The sequence below is a fragment of the Podarcis bocagei genome (genome assembly GCF_964188305.1).
Source record: "Podarcis bocagei genome assembly, chromosome: 5".
NCBI lineage: Eukaryota > Metazoa > Chordata > Lepidosauria > Squamata > Lacertidae > Podarcis > Podarcis bocagei.
The window spans coordinates 58,175,295-58,193,779 of record NC_138129.1 but is presented as its reverse complement, the minus strand read 5'-3'; the positions used below and the strand labels follow the sequence as shown (position 1 = coordinate 58,193,779).

The window sequence follows — 18,485 nt, the reverse complement described above, 5'->3', positions numbered from 1 at the left end:
GAGGAGAGGGTGGGATCTGGTGCAGAGGGGACTAGGTCTGTACCCTCTTCATGGCTGAGCAGTAGCAGCAGCACACCCTGAGCTCCTCCCAGGATCTGTTTATTTGAAGCACAAATGCTTTCCAAATTCTTGCTGGTCTCTGCATTAAAATGTAGGCAGCATCAAAAGAGGGAGACTTTCTCAAACAATGCACATGCTAGGTCATATAGCAGCTTGACAGCAGTGGAAAGATACTGCATTCCAAAGGCCCAAAACTTGAAAAGGATATGGACAGTGCCTTAGAGCCTTGTTTTACCCTTAATTTAACATGTCGTCCAAAAATTACATTAAAGAATGTTATTTCAGGTTGCCTGGTCAAAAAGCGAGTCAAAATAGGAAATGCCAATTTTATGGTTACCCATAAAAGACTTACTTTCTCTTGCTGGTGAAGATTTAACGTGAGTGAAGCTTGGGAACTCTGTGACAAATAGCCTGCTTAAAACTAAAAGTCAATCTAGAATGCCAAATCTAAAAATCATAGTGAGACTGGTGCTAAGTTGCCATTTATGCAGAGACATCTTTTCATGGAAGGAGCCTTTGAAGATCTTAAACTTCAGTGGCAATTCCACCAACATATTTTGCTTTATTCTAATACTTAATTCAATGATGACTCTTAACAGCTGAGGCTATTAGCAGCACTTTGGCAACTTTTAAGTTTTTCTGGCATAATCCCAAAATAATGGTATAGTTTGAGATTTCTTGTCTAAAAGGCTATTAAATAATTTTGCATAGGTTTTGTATCCCACTTCTGTCAAAGGAAAAACAGTGCTCTAGTCCAATAATTTAATTATACAATGACAAGATTTGGAAAGGGCCTAAATAAGCAGCTTCTTTATCATTATTATTTTTAAGCAGGAGGTTTGCTAAACAGAGGTTAACTGAAAATGTGTGTGAGAGCATGTGCATAAGTTACTGTGGCAGTTGTGTTCCCTTAGCTGTAAACTGAATAATATACCAGAAGGGGGGGGGGACTGCACTCATTTTAAAATATAATGTTGCTTCCTCTTTCCTGAGCACTGAGACATACTGGGCAGCCTTACTAGAGTCAGTTTTCTACAAAAGAGACAGAGCAAAAATATTACAGTATCTTTAAAATGGTTTATTTACAGATTTGCAAGGAAGTAAGGTATGATGAAAAGAAAGCAGTAAGCACAATATTCATAAGGCAGAAGACAATCACATCTCAACTACTGGCTTACATCGCCTGTAACTGCATCCTTTTTAACCTGCCAAAATGGAAGAAAGTATTCTAACTTCAAGAAAGTTAACTCGAAGTGCTTTGCACCACACAGAACTGTTAAGAGCATCAGGTGGAAGTTCTGTTTGCAACATCCTTGTCTTGGCCACAATACCATTTAAGGCAAGTTCTTAATAAGTGAATGCTCCTTGGAGTTAACATCTGTGCATGGGCTTTTGGTATAAAACTAAAATACTAAGATTTAAGCATCACTCCCTTTCTCTCATAGACATCATCTGAAACACGGTAAATTAGTCTCTGAATGCAATTAATAATATTAACATGATAATAATTCCTTTCTCCTTTTCTTTTTTACTGCATTAAATTTCTGTCCCAGACTTTCAGCACACAAGATGCTTCACTATAAAAATATCCTGAAGAGCAAGAAACAGCAGAAACAACATAAATAAAAACTTGATAGGACAGAACTGGTTAAAAAAAACACAAAAAAACTTTCACTGTGACTTAAAAGGTCTAAAAGGCCTGGGAGAATGAAAATATATTTGCCCAGCACAATAAAGACAAAAAAGTAGGCCCTAGGGGCAAGAGCTCGAACTTTCTAAAGGCATGGTGCTACAACTGAAAAGGCCCTTTCCCCAATCCTCATGCAAAGTATCTCAAAAACTGAAAGCACCTGCAAGAGAGCCTCAAATGACAGGCACAGAGATTAGCACATGGTTTGGGGTTTGACCAAAAACAGTCTGGGCTGCCTTTCTAATCAAGCAATGCAGTGATCTCTTTTGCTCAACTAGCTGTTGCTTTGACATGAGAGTGAGAAGGACAAATTCCAAAGCTAAATAATGTATGAACGTTATGCAATAGGGTGTTATCCTGACCCAAATGCAGATATGTTTGTTTGCAAAATGGCATTGTATGCAGCTAGAACTATACAGGAGGGAAAACATGCAGTAACAGGCTTCTAAATCAAGGGACAGATGGGGATGCTTATCATAGTCTATCAGGTGCTCTAGGGTGCCAGAATGTACCGAATGAGGTTCACTGCCCCATTTGTGCAGGCAGGGGTGACAACGAGGAAGGCAGAAAATTCCCCAGCAGCCCCCATGTTTTTCAGGCCACATGTGTTTCTCAATAGCAGCTGTGTTCTGTTTATTATCAACTGTACTATGAGGTACAATATGTGATATTTAAAATGCACTGCTTTTTGTAATTTAATAATGAATAAATACAAGAACCTTGCTGTGGCTCTCCTCACTCCTGTACTCTAACCCTGTTTAGGGAAGCTTTTAATGTTTGATGTTTTATTGTATTTTTAATATATTGTTGTAAGCTGCCCAGAGTGGCTGGGGAAACCCAGCCAAATGGGCGGGGTATAAATAAATTATTATTATTATTATTATTATTATTATTATTATTATTATTATTAACAACCCTCTCCTTACCCCCCCCCCAAACCCACTGGCAATTCTATTCCAGAGTGTTTTTCCACATACACTGGGCACTGCTTTGTGTACATTTGGCTACTTGTAAATCACATAATTAACAATACATGCACAACTATGGAACAGAACTGTTTACATTTTCTTTTCTCTGTATCTCTCTCTGTGAGGGTCCATTTATGTGCATGTGGTATACAAAGAGGGTAATACTGCCTTCATCTGATGAAGTGATTTCTTGTCCGTGAAAGCTTATGGTACAATAAACGTTGGTGTTTAAGGTGCCCTAAGATTATTTTTTTGTCTCCTAGACTAACGTAGTAGTACAGAACTATATCTGCTCCCGTGAATGGCATCAGTTATAGAATCACAGAGTTGTAGCGTTGGAAAATACCATGAGGGTCATCTAGTCCAACCCCCTGCAATGCAGGAATCTTTTGCCCAATTTGGATCTCGAACCCAGGACCCTGAAATTTAGACTCTCTTGCTCTACCAACTGAGCTACAGGTGACTTAATTCTCATTCAAATTGTGAACATATAACTATATTCCAAAATGGGCTGGGCATATTATATCTTATATCAACACTATTCCCCCTCTAGGGAAGACCTATGAACATACTATGGTAAAAGCTACTGCTCTTTGTCTCTAGCCACAAAGGGATACATATTAAAGTAAATAAGATAGTACTGTACCTAATGTACTCAAAACACCATTGTTGTTTTCTAATACCTGGTTCCATACACAAACAGGAGGTAAGTACCACTTATTTTAATGGAACTTGCTTCTAAAAGCAAACATGCTTAGAGCTATAACCTAAATTAGAAATATCATAGCTCGCCCCCCCACCTAAAAAATACTGTTTACGTTAATCCATGTTGTAATCAATATTATCAAATGATAAAGGCAGGCTTCAAAATGCACTACACTACACCTAAAAGAGGATAGGAATCTGGATCTCAAATAGGTGCTTTACCCCCCTTTTGCAGCTTTGTTTGCCAGCAGACAGCTATGAACAAGTAGAACTGAGAACCCCATCAAGTGGAAATTCTATTAAACTGTTTTTATTATTATTAAATTGGGCTTTTGCTAACCAACTTTCTTTTTCTTACTGGAAGACCTGTTTATGAATGGACTGTATGGGATACTGAGGAAATTTTAATTAATAGTCCAATAGTTCTGCTTTTCCTCCCTTAACCACTGGAAACTTTTCAAACATAATGCATTCCTTGTTCAGCAGCAACCCAAAATAGAAATAACAACTGATATTTGAATAGACAGTACTGCCAAGATGCACTCTCTATTATAATCCTGGATATAAGATGTCACCATGCAAAACAGATGCAGGATCACCTTTGTACTAGCACACATGTAGGAGAAAATGCCCTTGCCAAGGACATAAATAGGGCCCAAATGCCATGTATTTCATTTTGTATGAAATTGAACAGGAAACTTAAAATTCAGGCCTGAAATGGTGTTTCCTACTTAAAGCTCCAGTAAAATGGCTGTTACTTGAATATAACTGTTTTTGCTCTGAGTTTCAGAAACAGGGGATAAGAAAAATTGAATTACATGTTACACTATATTGTTGTCTAAACTCTGAAAAGAATTCCAACTGCAAGGTTGTGGAGCTTATCATCTTAAAGGCAACTGTAGAGTTCTTCAAATGTCAGCTGCTGCAGCACTGCAGTAAAACTAAATATTTCCTTAACGCAAGTCAGCACGCTCCAGTACTGACCTTTAATACCAACCTTTCTCCTCCCATGCCTTGAATCCGTTAGCTGAAAATCCTTATGGTTATAAAACACTTAATTCTGAAGATTGGATTGTATTTTCATCTCCCCCAGGGCTTATGTTACATAAATTATTGCTACCTTTATTGAACTATAGTATAGTAAATAAGAAAAGAACACCAACGCTGTGCTGAATAAACCCCTAAATCTGTTATTTAAGAGGTAGCAAAAATCGGAACCCCAGAATACTGACTATTCAATGAAAATGAAATTTAACTAGGAGCACTGAATTAATCAATTGAGCTTTCTGCTTACTTCTCAGTTGCAATGCCGTTGAGAAGATAGGCTGAAGAGAATAGGTACACTCTCTTCCCAACAGTTTATAGTCTCCGTGCTTTGAATATTTCCCCCAGATGTAACATTATGTCAGTTGGTGCCTTAAATAGAATAGGCACTACCCTCTGGTGTTAATCTGGTTTTTTTTTAGATTTTTTTTGGGGGGGGAGCTCAAGTCCCAAAGCCATTAAGGGGTATGGAAATGTGCATGTTTAATAATGACCTGCTTCTTAACACTGTTTCTCACTTTAAAAGGTGATGCAACAATGAAAGCTTGCTTAGAGTGATATTTGACAGTCAAAACCTAAAACTGCATTGGCTACATCCAGGTAATTCAAAGGTGCAAAAGCCTTGGAATCTTATTTGTGGTTGCTTTCTAAAAATGGCTTGGCATGAGATCCCACAGATTTTTAACCGCCCTCCATTCCTTTCAGCACCCCATTTGGCTCTTATCACTTGGGCATCGTCTTCTCGGGATGGTGACAATGACAAGCGAGCATATTTCATCTGGAATTTGAACTGAGAGGGTTCCCCGCTGTTTATTAACTTGGCACTAATGCTGGGCGCAGAATTTGACATAAGCAAGTTAACCTGACTTCCAGGGATGGCTGCTGTTTCATAGGCATGTAATATTATGGTTTGATGACATCATATTTCACATGTCAAATCAATATTAACGTTTGTAGGTCAATTTTATTTTTATTACAGTATTATTATTATCTGTAAAGCCAGAGTAACTTTAAAATAACCAAAATCAGAAGAATACCTCACTTGCCGCAAACCTGAAGACAACGCTGGTTCCTTTCTCTCTCCACGGGATGAACCAGCCTTGAGCAAGGAGAGGCTGCCGCCGCTGCCTGGCATCTCTCATAGTTGGTTTTGGCTTTCCCAGGAGGAAGAGGAGCAACTGCCGCTTCCCAGAAGTGCGCAAATGCCTCCTCCACGGCACTGAAGGAAAACGGCGGAGGGATGGAGTTTCTTCTTCAGAGTTTCCGGCGTCTTTGGCTTGGCTTGGCGCGGAGCGAGGGCGGGAGGGGAATAACAACCTCTCGCCCGACCCTGCGTGGCAGCAGGTTGCAGAGGCGACCTGGGAGCTCCTCGCAGCCAGGTGGGCCAGGCCAGAGGCGAAGCGCGGCGCGCGGCCTCTCTCCCTCGGGGGTCTCTGCTGCCTCGAAGAAGGGGCTGCAGCTCCCTCACGCCGGGCAAGGGGCGGAGGGGAAAGTCCCGCACACACCAGAAGGGCGAAGCCCGCGGAGGAAAGGCCGGTAAAGCCCGCGGAGGAAACCCAATAAATAAAATCGGCGAAGGCGCGGAAATTTAAAAATGTTTGGACAGGAAGAGCAGGGGAAAAGAAACCGTCAAGGGGAGGGACGGGGGGAAAGTAACGGTCCAGAGGCTGCCTCTTCTCCTCCCCTTCGGCCGCTCGGCTTCTGGACACGGGTCGCGGGTGGGCCCCGTCTTCTGCCCTCGCGCCACCGGCCACACGACCACCGCCCGCCGCCGGCAGATTCGCACCAGGAGGCGCGAGAGGAGGGAAGGAGGCGCGCGGCGGCGGGCGCGTAGGCCATGTGAACACCGACATTTTGAGCGCCTTGCCTCTGGGCCAGAGCGGCTCTTGGGGAAAGAAGCCGGCCTGCCATGACGGGGTGGGATCCTGCCCCCCACCCGCTTACAAAAAAACAAACAAACGGATTTATTAAGCGGGATGCAGGTTTCAGGAGCGCCATAGGCGGGCAACTGTTGGCTGTTATTCCTGCGCCATACCTGGGACGAGGAGCAGCCTGGTGGAACCGCTAAAATTACGCACGTCTCCTTTGCGGGCGGAGAGCACCCAGGAAGGGCGAGGGGTGTGGATTTGTTCAAATGCTTGGGAAGCTGCACGTTTTCAGTTTTGTGATCGAGCAGCGCGCCGTTACCAAGCCTGTCAGGAACCTGGACATGAACTTTATCTGCCACCCGGGCAGCGTTATTATGCGCGCTTACACCCCGTGGGATCTAAGGGCTGCTAGGTGTGCTGAATGTGCATTGGATCGCTGCCCGTTTTACCGTAGCATGCCATGTATTGACTCCCACGCACACTCACACCCAGCCTTAATCGCTCCAGATTTGACTTGCACCTCCATCCTTTTATTTAGAAGCAAGTGGCGTTGCTTTCAGCTGAACCTGCTCCCACTAAGTCAGCTTCCCCTAATCCTAAACACACTTTCTTGGCAGGAAATCTTGTCGAAATAAATGCCACTTACTTCCTAAGGCTAAGCCATAGGAGTCCACAGGACTTTTCTGACCTCATTTGCTCTCCCATGGAAGGAAGTTCTGCGGAAATCTATTGGTCCTGTTTGTAAACGCTTTTCCTGATGGTGCTTTCTTGAAAGTAAGTTTAATGGAAACTTTTGCTAGTTACTTTCCAAGACTACAGGAGTTATCTTGTAGCAGGCACACGCTATAGTGCGTGCACGCACACACCCCTCCGCCCAGCGCATCGCAGCCAATTGACATTTTCTTCATCCCTATCTATATTATTAGACTGTTTATTAAACATTAACCACGACATATGTATTCGTATTCGATTTCAGTGTGTGTGTGTCGGATATTTGGTTCCAAGGATCAGCACGCTAAAATAAGCACCTCTTGGGCCACGATCCTGCGCATACTCTAGTGAGTGCAATTGAAAGGAGGCTTGCTTGCGAAATATGGCTTCAGCTTGCTTACTTGGCAAAACGCGCTCTTAAAATAATAGTGTTCATGGTATTGAAGATCGTTGCCACTCACCCTTCAGCAGTGCTCTTGGGTTCATAGCTTAAGACTGCCATCCTATACGCACTTGTCTTTATGAAAGCCTCACTAAATTCAAGGGGACTTACTTCTGAGTAGTCATGGGAAGAACTGGGCTGTAAAGCACTTTTTTAAAAGCCTAACATCTTCAATAGCTTATGCAATATTTTATAAAGGTCGGTTAGGTCTGTCCTCATGACTAAATCCACATTCTTTGCTTTTAGACGGACAATATCCAGGGCAAGAGTTCTTGTCGGCTAAAAATAATGCTGAAACTTTGGGGTTTTATTGCTTGTTTGAAAATGAGTGTTCCTGTTCTTCTGGCCTTACAGCCCTGGAACCGTAAAACTCATTTCTGAAACCACGCTGAGTTCATAATGTTTCTTTTGCGCGAATAATGCAAAGCAATGACAAATTTGACTATATTTTGTGTCTCTCCGTGTGTTTTGTTTTTGAACCCATTAGCCAACTCCTGTCGCTTGTTAAAAGGCCTGTCACTATATATACCACCAGCTTCGAATATTAATAGTTTAGCTTTTTGGATAACCAAAGCTAAAACCTTTAAAACTCATTAAGCTGGTACAACTGCATGCTTAACCGACCAGAACTCACTCACTCTTTTTTAAAAAAATCAGATTCTTTATCAAATGGCAAATCCAGGGTTAGCGTTTGGCTTCTGGTTTGCTTTTAAATGGCCACAGTTTGATTTCACAAGAAAAAGAGACCATTCAGTAAAGGATATGATTGGGTTAAATTCTGGCTTGCAGTAAAGGTCGCTGTTTTTATTAGCGGTGGAACTCGCTGTTTTTTAATCTGACCCTTCTGAAACCTCGGTTCAGTGCAGAATAAGCTCGTGCAGTTCAGATAAGATACTCATTTCAGCAGAGAACAAAACTGTCCGGAGCCACTTCTAAAACTCTTTTTTTAAAAAAATGGGGAAGGGGGCAAATCTTACCAATTTCTCAAGCCTAATATTACAGTTTGGCAGACAGGGAAACGACACCGAGCTGGCTATGTTGCGCTCTTGGAAGTAGCAACCCAAAATCTTGAATTAAAACACTTCCCCATTCCCCCATGTTTATGATAATTACATCCTTCAATGTGTCCTTTCGTTCACAGGGCCACACACCCCGTCCTGCGACATGTCCGGTTTTTTTTTTTTTAAGAAGTTATTTACTGAACACGGTGAAAATAAAAACAGATATGCTCCAAACTTCGCAACACATTGAGGCTTTTAATCAGAAAGCAGTATCAGAAGTGAGATCATTTTAAATATGTGATAAAACTCTTATAGATTTTGTAGTTTATTCCTATGCAAAATAAATGTTTTTAACACCCTTCCTTTTTTTCTACCGGAAAGCTTAAAAACCAGAACTAAAACAGTCCATTTTAAATCACTCCCCCCCTTCTCATTTTTGCTTTTAAAATACGTTTTAAATCCTTCAGCTTTTATTCAATATAATGACGTTTAAGATGATTCACTGACTTTCTAAAAGCAAGCTTTGACCTCGGTTTTCAAATCTTAACCCATAACAAGACATTCTTGTTCTGGCTTCATTATGTGGGAACAAATGGAACTATCTGGAGTAAATGGTGTTCAACCAAACAAGACTCGTTCTTGGAGCACTCCCCAAAAGGCAGTAAACACAAGTTAATCTTATGAATTAATCTCCATATTGCAAGGTCAGTTTTCGAAACTGGTGTGTTTGTGGTCATAATATCATTTTGTGAAAAGCAAATTGGTAAAACCTTATTCATGTGAAATTCAGCGAGGGGAAAACTGATCTTTATAAACAAATCTATAAAAAGCAAATACTTTTTTCCTGATGAATTTCTGAACCTTCGACATTAAAACAAACACCCAGACACGTTTTGCTTCTCTCCCTCCCCTGCCCCAGCACAGACACACTCCGTTAACCCACTAAACCTCAATCCTAAACACGTTTACTCTGAAGTACATCCCAATGATTTCAACATCACTTTCTTCAAATCAAGGCTGCAATCCAGGATTTGGCCCCACTGAACTCAGTGGGACTTCCTTCTGAATACACACATATAGGACTGAACTGCAAATGGTTTAGGATGGCAGCCACAATCGCAAGAAATACAAAATCAAAAGCTTTTGTTAGTGTCACCATCTAGTTAAGTATCTAGATGTATCTAAACACAACCAAAGTTCTTATTCCCCTCCCTATTTCTCCCCCTTTTGGGCAAAGAAGCCCTTTTCACATCATGTCACACACTCCTTCATGTGTTTTTTTCATATTCTTTTAACCTTTGTTAGGCAAGATGATATTCAGGGGAGGGGAGGAGAAATCACAGTAAACTTTCAAAGATCTTTAAAAGAAGAAGAAAGAGGAAAGTCATCTGCAAACATAAAGAAGGTCCTTATGCAAGTTGTGTTGGCAGGGGAGGGTTTTTTGTTTTGTTTTTTTAAGGGACGGAATAAACCAAGTAAAAAAAGAATTAAGAGAGACAGAGACACAGAGCGAGAGAGAGACAGAAAGAGAGAGAAAGCCACCGGCCTTCTGGCTGGTTTTATTCTCCCGCCTTTGAGAAAAGCTGCTGCTACTGGCGTGATATTTCTTCTTCTTCTTCTTCCAGAGAAAGAAAGAAAATCACCCCCACGTCTGCAATGGAAGGAGACCTACAATATTTACTGGTGTGGTTTGGTTAAGATGGAGAGACGGGACAGGGGGAGAAGGGGCGGGAGAGGGTGGGCAGGGAAGGCAGAGGCTCTCCCTCCTTCTGCCGGAGTCCGAGCGAGCCAGGCGCGGCCAGGGGCTTCAGTCCCCGCTGCCTCCTGCGCGGCCCTCGAGCAGCTTGGCGACGGCGCTCCTCCTGTAGAGCTGAGCCAGGTCGTAGGCGGTGTCGCCCTTCCTGTTGCGGTGCCCCACGCGGCTGGCCGTGCGCTCCAGCAGGAAGGCCACGACGGGCAGGTGGCCCTCCTGCGCGGCCAAGTGCAAGGGCAGGTTGCCCTCGGCGTCCTCCACGTTCACGTCCGCATTGAACTCCAGCAAAGTCTGCAGCGTGTCCAGGAAGCCCGCGCGCGCCGCGTCGTGCAAGACGGCGAAGCCGGTGCGGTCCCTCAGGTTCGGGTCGGCGCCCCGCCGAAGCAGCTGCCGAGCGATCTCCGGGTTGCCCAGCTTCATCACCTGACGGGAGAAGGCGGGAAAGACAAGGGGGAGGGAAACAAAAGCACACGACTGAATTGCGTTCACACGTTACGGGAGCGTGTACCTCAACATAGCACCCTAGGGCGTCCTTACCTCAGAGAGCCGTCGCTTGACCTGGGTCGGAGAACCCAGCCTATCGATTTGTATTTCACTGGGTCCAGGGCTCGTGGGGGGGGGGCACCTAACGATTATCCTCTGCCCTCCCTACACCACCATTTCGGTGGAAGAAGGTGGCGCCAGCTGCTGTCTTTTTCGAGCTCCCCTGACTGCTCCGTCCTCAGGGCTCCGCTGCCTCCCTTCCTAAGGGATGCCATCCCGCCCCAGCCCGCTTTTAACAGCCGGGTGACAAAGGCAGAGGCTCAGGTCTTTTCCCAGGCAGGTGATGGAGAAGTTCCACCTGCCCAGTCACCACTGCCCCTCAGAATTCCTGTGCTGGGAGGGGGGGAAAACAAAATTAAAGGAGAAAATTCTACTGAGGCGATGGGGGGATATTCCTTCCTCTTAGGGTTACGAAGGATTCAATACCCCAGAAGAGTCGCGAGGGAGGGTATCTAACGCAGAACAGGGATTAATTGAAGTGGCAGACCTACTTAAAACGCGCGGGTGTGTGTTTCTTGGCAACATGCTGACATGATTTCGACGGAGGATCCTGAGGGCGGAGGGCGAAAACGTTCAGGGAACCTCCGTCTGTTTTCCCTGCCAATTTTATTCCCCTCAGCCCCTGCGCGCTGACCTCAGCCTTGGGGAGCCGGTCCCACTGAAACCCAAGGGGTTTTGTACCCTAGGCGCGTTTCCTCGAGTGAAATAGCGAGGTCTTGAGATAAAACTGTTTCCCATCTTGATACTTCGTCCTCATCATGAGGTGGGGCGGACAAAGCGTCTGTTTAGCAGTTGGTTTATTGTAATTAGGAAAAAAAAAACCCAAACATCCCACCACGGTCGGGAGTCACGTAAGCAATCAATAATCCCACTCTTCCCACCCACCCCCTTCTTAACCTTCAAGTGCGATTTAGTCATATCAGAACAGATGATATCAGAAGTCAAAGGCACATAAGCAGGTTGAGATAATACATTGAACTGCACTGACTTGTTGGTAGAAATGCAAGCTTTGGGGCATTTACTTTAGATGTGTTTCTGGGGGGGGGGAGTGCGGGGGGGGGGAAACCATGACACACGGAAATAAAAAAAACGGAGTCAGACCCAAAAGGAAACTCTGTCAGACTGAGCCAGGGAAAGGAGAAAACTTCAGTACAGGTGAAAGTCAGTTCCAATGATGAGATGAGAGGGCTGGAATAGTACTAGGAATAGAGTTCTTCTGCTCCTGCCTTGGCAGTGAGCTACAACACAACCCTATTAGGTCTATATTTTAGACTAAAAAGTTTGCTTGTTTTTTTTAAAAAGATGACACATGAATAATTGAGAACAGCAGGTGTACCACACCTGTTGACAGCGCGCCCTCATGGATGTCTTTACTCAGAAGAGTCTTCTACTGAATTCAGTTAGCCTTAATTTCAAGTAAGAGTGCATAAGAAGATCACAATCTCAGTTTCATTTGGTATCTCTATAATCGCTAGAATGCAAATGAACACACATCCTGGTTTCCTCTAATAATTGGAGAGGGACAAACATATTCCTCAAATTCTTAGGCTTTGTTTGAATGGAAAAGTGTTCAAAGGTTGTTGGCTTCCCTAAAGGTCCTTCCCCTCCTTTTTTTTTTTTTTACTTTTTGTGAAAGCACTCCAACTGCCACTAAAAGGATGGCTCTGATGATTCAGCATCATTCATACTGCTTCCTGCTAAGGCAAAGGTAGTCCGATATTGCCATTTTAAAATAAATAATTTTAAAAATTGCAATATGGAACCTGCATAATATTTTTCAGCACAGGAGCAGGTATGCCTAGTTCAGAGAGACCCTCAGGCATTCTGAATCTTCACAATGACTTGGGGGAAAATTGCAGTCAGTTCTTTTGTAATATCACACATTGAAGGTTATGTTTCGGTCAAGTTCTTTTCTTTTTGGAACAGCCAGTTTTGAAGCATGATGTGTTCCTTATTTGCTTTCAATTCCACCCCCCACCCCCATCTCTGTTCTACCCACTCTTCTCGAAAGGGATAGCTATCTGTCTGTCTGCCTGCCTATCTGCTCCATACAATTTTCTACTGCAAGGAATTTTGCCTTCCACTGTTTGCATAAACAAGGGGGAACACTTACAGTAAACAAAACTGGAAAGAGCTGTAAAAATAAGTATGTCCCAGCTTTGCTGAGGTGGGTGGGGAAGTGAGAGCTGGACGATACAACAGCAGTAAGTGTGAAATAGCATCTACAATGTGGAATATTGACTAGGCGATACCTGCATGCTTTGCTGTATATCATCTGACTTCTCTCAGGCAGGTCTGGGCTGCAAATAGCCAGGAGGACTGCTAAGTCTTCTGGAAATTAATAGTAATGTTAAGTATGTGCAAAACACTCAGCAAGGTGGGTGGCTTCCCAACACCTCCAACACAACAGGTACTCCCAAAACATTTTAAACTCTCACTCAGCAGGGCCTTATGACACCTTGTGCAATTTGAGGTAAGTAAGGAAAGCAGGATCAGGATGTGGAACAAGTTTCATTTAGTATACCATTTCAGATGTGCAGGTTGCTGATGTAGTATTGTTTTGACAAGGGAAGGGGACAGATACGAAAGAAAAGGCCTAGGAGCTTGGCCAAATCTAAAAGAGAGAGAGGCCTGCTTTAAAACATGCATATTCAAAATGCAGAAGGTGAGGAAGGAGAAAAGGTCAGAGAAAATAATAGCGAAATGCTGTCTGGATGAGAGGACCAAAGTCAAAGTGTGTTTTCACTTTCTTTGGTATAATATAGAGTAAGCAATATTGGGGACTGTGTCAACTTTCTTAAATTCTATCATCCACCCACTAGTTTTCTCTGGATTATACATACTGAAAATAAGCAGTCAGCCTCTTCTATGTTTAGCTTTTATTCTAGAGGAGTGTGTGCGTTTGTGTGTGTGCACATTTGGTAGCGTGCGTCAAATCCTTGTTTACGATGAAGGAGCAATAAAAAGTGGGTGTTGGAAAAGATACACGGGCAGCCAAGAGAGTTCCCTGATCCATCTTTGCCTAGAAAATACACCCCTGTAATTTTTTTTAAAAATGGCCAAATGTGCCATTCAATTGTTGTGATCTGCTCCTGCAACAACTCGTTGGTTCTGCACTTAGAAGAGAAATTGGAGATCCATTTTAGAGGCAGAAACCTACACACACACACACCCTGCTTTACTCAACAACCTCCCGGCCCTGTGGGCCTTGAAGCTTTCCTATTTGTAGGTCGGTAGAAGAAAAAGAGCCTAGAAGACCTCTGGGCATTGTCATCGCTCTCAGAAAAGGAAATAATTTAAGGATTATTGAAAGGAATTGTAAAGTGGGGGGGGGGGGAGATAGCTCACAGGCAGGGTTATTATTATTTTTTAACTCCCTTACAAAAGGGGGCTTCTGTTTCTCTCTCTCTCTCTTTTTAGCACCCACCAACATATGAGACATGTGGATCACCTTTTTGTAGTTTAAAGCACAAATCCCTTTTCTTTGAGAAACCTAATCAGTAGTCCCAACTGCACTCTTGATCCTCTGCCTGGCACAAAAACACACACCAAAAAAACCCCCAGTCGCAGGCTTTCACCTACGTTTCCACATCTCTTGCGTGACTGTTCCCCCCCCCCCCCACTTTTATTTCCCTCGTGCATTGTAACACTTTCAGCACCGTTATGCGATGTTCTTAAAAGAAAACATCTTTCAGCGGGTCCAGGATTTTAGGAACTGGAAGGGCTCCAGCTGCCGCCTCTAAATCTAAACAGTGGAAATGGGTGTATACAAGGATGGTACCTACGGCAAGGAAATCTTCGCCGCGTAGCGATCCACCAAAACACTTTAAAAAATAATAATCCAGGGCACTGTCTTTCCAGAGATTCAGATCGCCTAACTATTTTAATGTACATCTTAGCTATGCAGTGCAGATAGTAAACTTGGGGGGGGGGGGAGCGATCACCGCGGGGAGAGAGAGAAAGAGAGCAGGAGAGTGAAGCCCCAAACTGACCTCGCTCCCATCAGAAAGAGAGCACCCCCGCTTTTAGAAAGCTAAACATATAATCGGGATTTCAAAGAATAGAAAGGAGGTGTTTACCGACCTGCAGTGAAAGACGACCTAGCCCGGATGGTTTCGTTCCCTCCCCCTCCCCCCTCCGCCACTTGCTTCCCTGCCCCAGAAAAAGGGTTGTTTTTCTTTTTTAAAAAAAATCGAATTAACGTGTGGACGAGTTAGTCTACAGATATTTTTTTAAAAGCATTACTGACCAGTTTTACTTAAAGTACGTCACTTTAGGGAGTTGGAACCGCTAAAGTTATAAAATATGGCAACCAACTCGCTTTTTAAAAAATGCTGGGTGTTTTTTTTTTCCTCCCCTCTTAAAAACGGTTCGCGTCCCCGTCAAACCAGTTCACCTAGTGGCGAAAGATTGCCTCTGTCCGTCTGGATACCAACCTGCAGCGCAGTCCTCCCAAATCCATTTTGTGCATTGACGTTTACATTTTTTTCCAACAAATTTTTAAGTTGCGCTAGATCCCCTCTGGCAGCTGCGGACGCCAACTCATTCGCAAAAGGTTCGGCCATTCCTTGCGGACGATCGGCAGCGAGCAGATGACTTGCGCTTGCAATTTTTATTATTATTATTATTATTACTATCGCTCTTTTTAGCCGGGCATGGCATCGGAAACTGACAGAAGGAGTGGGGATGTTAATCTTCTGGAGTAGACCTTGTAGTAAATACTCGTAAAGAAGCTCCTTGCCAAAAGCCCGCCCCTTGGGTTCACACGTGACGCACACTGCTGCAGCTCCGCTTGAAAAGCAGATCTCTGCACCTCTAACACGCACAACGCTCCCCCCCTCCTGGAGGACCTTGGCCAGTGGGAAATAAATTGATATGTACCCTTGCAGCCAGTGTAGTACGCGGCCAGAGAAACACGGCCGCGCTAAGCCAAACGTGCGAGGAGAAGCAGAGAAGGTGAAGAACAAGGTGGAGGCGGGGAGGGAAGGAGGGAAGCGGAGATGGGGGGAAAAGGAAAGGACTCACCGCTCTTTCCAGCGGGGACGCCCGAGATCCGACGCGCACTCCTTTCCACCGAAGAACCTCCCCTCGTAGTCTCGCGGGGGTCGCACAAACCAGCCCCCAGGACCTTCCTTTTCTCCAAGCAGCGGCAGCGAAGGAGTTAACCGCAGCCGGAGCTGCCAGATCGGCTGCCCTCCCTCCCTGCCCCGAGGTTGCTGGAAGCGCAGGAGTCCCCCCTGCTCCACGCCACCCGACCAAGGGCGACGGGGGCTCCGGGGACTCGGCAGCGGCGGCGGCATGCTTCGGGCGGAGCTCGGCGGTCACCAGCGATCTCCAGCCTGTGCACAGGCGCGCGCGGGAGAGGAGTCGCCGCCGTTTCTCTGGAGCGTCCGCGCCTCTCTCCTGGCGTCGCTTTGCTGCTGGTTTCCCCGCCTTCATTCAACCGCGGGCAGCAGCGATGGAGAGAGAGGTGCCGGGGGGGGGGGGCGGCGGGTCAGGAGCTGCCGCCGCTTCTTTGACAGGAGCCTTTGCCTCGCATCGCTCTGGAAAAGGCTGCGGAGAGGCAAAGGCAGCTTTCTGCAAAAAGCGCCTGCCAGGGTCGCCACTCTTCGCCCGGCTCTTTGCAAGCAAGCAGCCCCCTCTGCAGGAGCCCTTCGCCGGTCGCAGCCCAGGGAAGCCGGCTCTTCCTCCTCCTGCTGCTGCTGCTGCTTCCCTGCTTCTCGGTCTCCTTCTTCTTTCTTCTTCTTCTTCCTCTCTCTCTCTTTCTCTCTCTCTCTCTCTCTTTCCTTACCCCCCCCCCCCCCGCATCAGCTTTTTTTGAAAAGGAAAAACATTTGAGCGCTCTTTGACTTGAAACACCCGCCCACATTCTAACGGCAGAGATTTAAGGAGGCGCCAGCGAGTTGCCGGCAAAAGCAGGAAGGCCTTGCGCGGGAGGGCGAGTCCCGCCGAGGGCACCTCCCACTCGCCTCTTTCCCCCGATTCTGTTGGCGGGCAGCAGCAGGCCTCCCTGTCCCGCGTCGCCGGACGAATGGACGGGGCCCTGCCTGCTCTCGCGGAGGGCCTGGGGCGCACTTGAAAGGAAATCGCGCGCGCCCCCAAGCACAAGCTGGCGCGCGCGTGCCCCTTTTCTTGCTGCTTTGCCATTGCTGCATCTACCTTTCGTACCGATCCCAAACCCCGCTCCCGCCCAAGCCCCTGTCATCTCCAGGGCTCCCTATAGGGTTTTGACGTCACTGGAGAGCTCTTCTCTAGCCCTAGATACAAGCCAAGCCGCCAAAACGATGCAAGCACGCTTTTTTTTTTTTTAATCTCTCTATGTCTTAAGCTTGCAATGATTTTTTGCCTGATCAGCGCAGAGACGGGTAAAGGAGGCGGGCCAAAAGTTAAGGCTACGTGTAGTGAGTGTGCCCTCCGCGCCACAATCTTATTTTTCCTCCCCCCGCCGCGAAGCAAAATAGCTAATCTCTTCCTCGAAGATTCCTTTCCTTTTCCACAGCTCACCCCTTGCCACCCGGGAATAGTGACATCAGACCGGTAGAAAGGTAGCTAAAGGAGGCGATATGCAGGTTTTCTTTCGCTGGGTCTCCGTTACTAAGGAGACGGCCCAGACAAGGTCACGTTGAAGGGTCAATGTCAGATTGCTCCGACTGTAGCAAACGAAAAAACGTTCACTTCTCTCTCTCTCTCTCCCACCCCACCCCGTTGCCCTCCTGCCAGACTTGTGTCTACTGCTGCACCTTGGAGAAAATGGAAAGCGGGTTTGTCAGCATTGCTGCTTATTTCCAATGCAGGAATGAGAAAGAGAGGCGCCCTGGTGTACAAGACAGAAGGCAGTAGGGCAAAAAGGGTTTAGATGCCCGTCATATAGGTGGATTGAAATGTATTCTAAACATTATGAGGCGTGGGAGCTGCACCAAACCTTAAGTGAGTTGCGGAATTAAGAAGTGAATTCAACATGTCCTTTAAAAATAAGTAAGAAACAGAATCCAGGAATGAACTCCACACAGGTTGTCCTCTCTGAAAGGTAGGTTGACTCAAAAGTGCTAAATAAGTCCAAATCAGGGACTCCCAACCGTTTTTGGGCCTGGGTTACATTTGGAAACCTATAATGTAAGCACCACAAAATACCCAGAAATACATATCACAGCTATAAGCAACACCAACGCACCCGAAAACAAATAAAGCACAGACAAAAATAAGGAGACGGCACAACTGAAACAGGCAAAACCAAGCACTATTTAAAAAATAACCCTCAAACAAACCAGCTCCCCACCAAAGGAAAGAAAAAGCAGGCAACACCCACAAACAAAGCAGGTAAAACATGCCCACATGGGGTCTAGAGCTAGAGGCCTTCTAGGGAAAGGAAGGAGAGGATGGCTACACGCCTGCATTTTGCTTTCCAGACAGCCAACCAATGGTGAAAAAAGAAAAAGAAAACACAAGAAAATAGCAGTGTCCTTGTAAGCCACCAGTCTCAAGAACCCTGTAGTGCCCACAGGAACCACATTTGGGACCCAAGGCCTAAAGCACATCTAGTTTGTGTCAGTAGGAATAAACCCAGTAGTTAATATATAAGGCTGGGCAGTAATTGTTACACTCAATATATTTTCAGAGACATTTTCTTTATTGTTATTTAACATGCTCCAAAGCTGAACCTCAGCACCAAAACAGAGTTGGAGACTTCTGGACAAACTTTT

At 45.3% G+C, this 18,485-nt stretch overlaps 2 protein-coding genes across 4 annotated transcripts in view; both read right to left on the bottom strand.

Moving 5' to 3' along the window:
• The window catches only part of LOC308587227 (uncharacterized protein), a 34,587-nt gene extending 28,252 nt beyond the window's left edge, over positions 1–6,335 (bottom strand). Inside the window, exon 1 of one of the 2 annotated variants that reach the window (XM_081194619.1) lies at positions 5,510–6,335. In XM_081194619.1, the coding sequence (XP_081050745.1) occupies positions 5,510–6,320 (811 nt within the window). In that variant the 5' untranslated portion in view covers positions 6,321–6,335. Of the gene's footprint in view, positions 1–5,504 lie in introns of both variants that reach the window. The other variant, XM_081194622.1, reaches the window with a different exon arrangement.
• A 2,389-nt stretch (positions 6,336–8,724) lies between these two features.
• CDKN2C (cyclin dependent kinase inhibitor 2C) lies at positions 8,725–16,545 on the bottom strand. 2 transcript variants are annotated; one of them, XM_081193243.1, is made up of 2 exons: positions 15,811–16,545; positions 8,725–10,665 (listed from the first exon to the last, which is right to left on the bottom strand). In XM_081193243.1, exons 1-2 carry the CDS (start codon positions 16,222–16,224, stop codon positions 10,297–10,299), a joined length of 783 nt encoding a protein of 260 aa, XP_081049369.1. In that variant the 5' UTR covers positions 16,225–16,545; the 3' UTR covers positions 8,725–10,296. The 2 variants fall into 2 exon arrangements, with proteins under 2 accessions (XP_081049369.1, XP_081049370.1); XM_081193244.1 differs by lacking the exon at positions 15,811–16,545 and adding an exon at positions 15,222–15,781.
• Positions 16,546–18,485: the final 1,940 nt, after the last annotated feature.

Coding starts and splice junctions, on each gene's coding strand:
- CDKN2C (XM_081193243.1), bottom strand. CDS start 16,224: ATGAAGGCGGGGAAACCAGCAGCAAAGCGACGCCAGGAGAGAGGCGCG. Junction 10,666..15,810: donor CGTCCCCGCTGGAAAGAGCG/GTGAGTCCTTTC, acceptor TTCTCCCGTCAG/GTGATGAAGCTGGGCAACCC.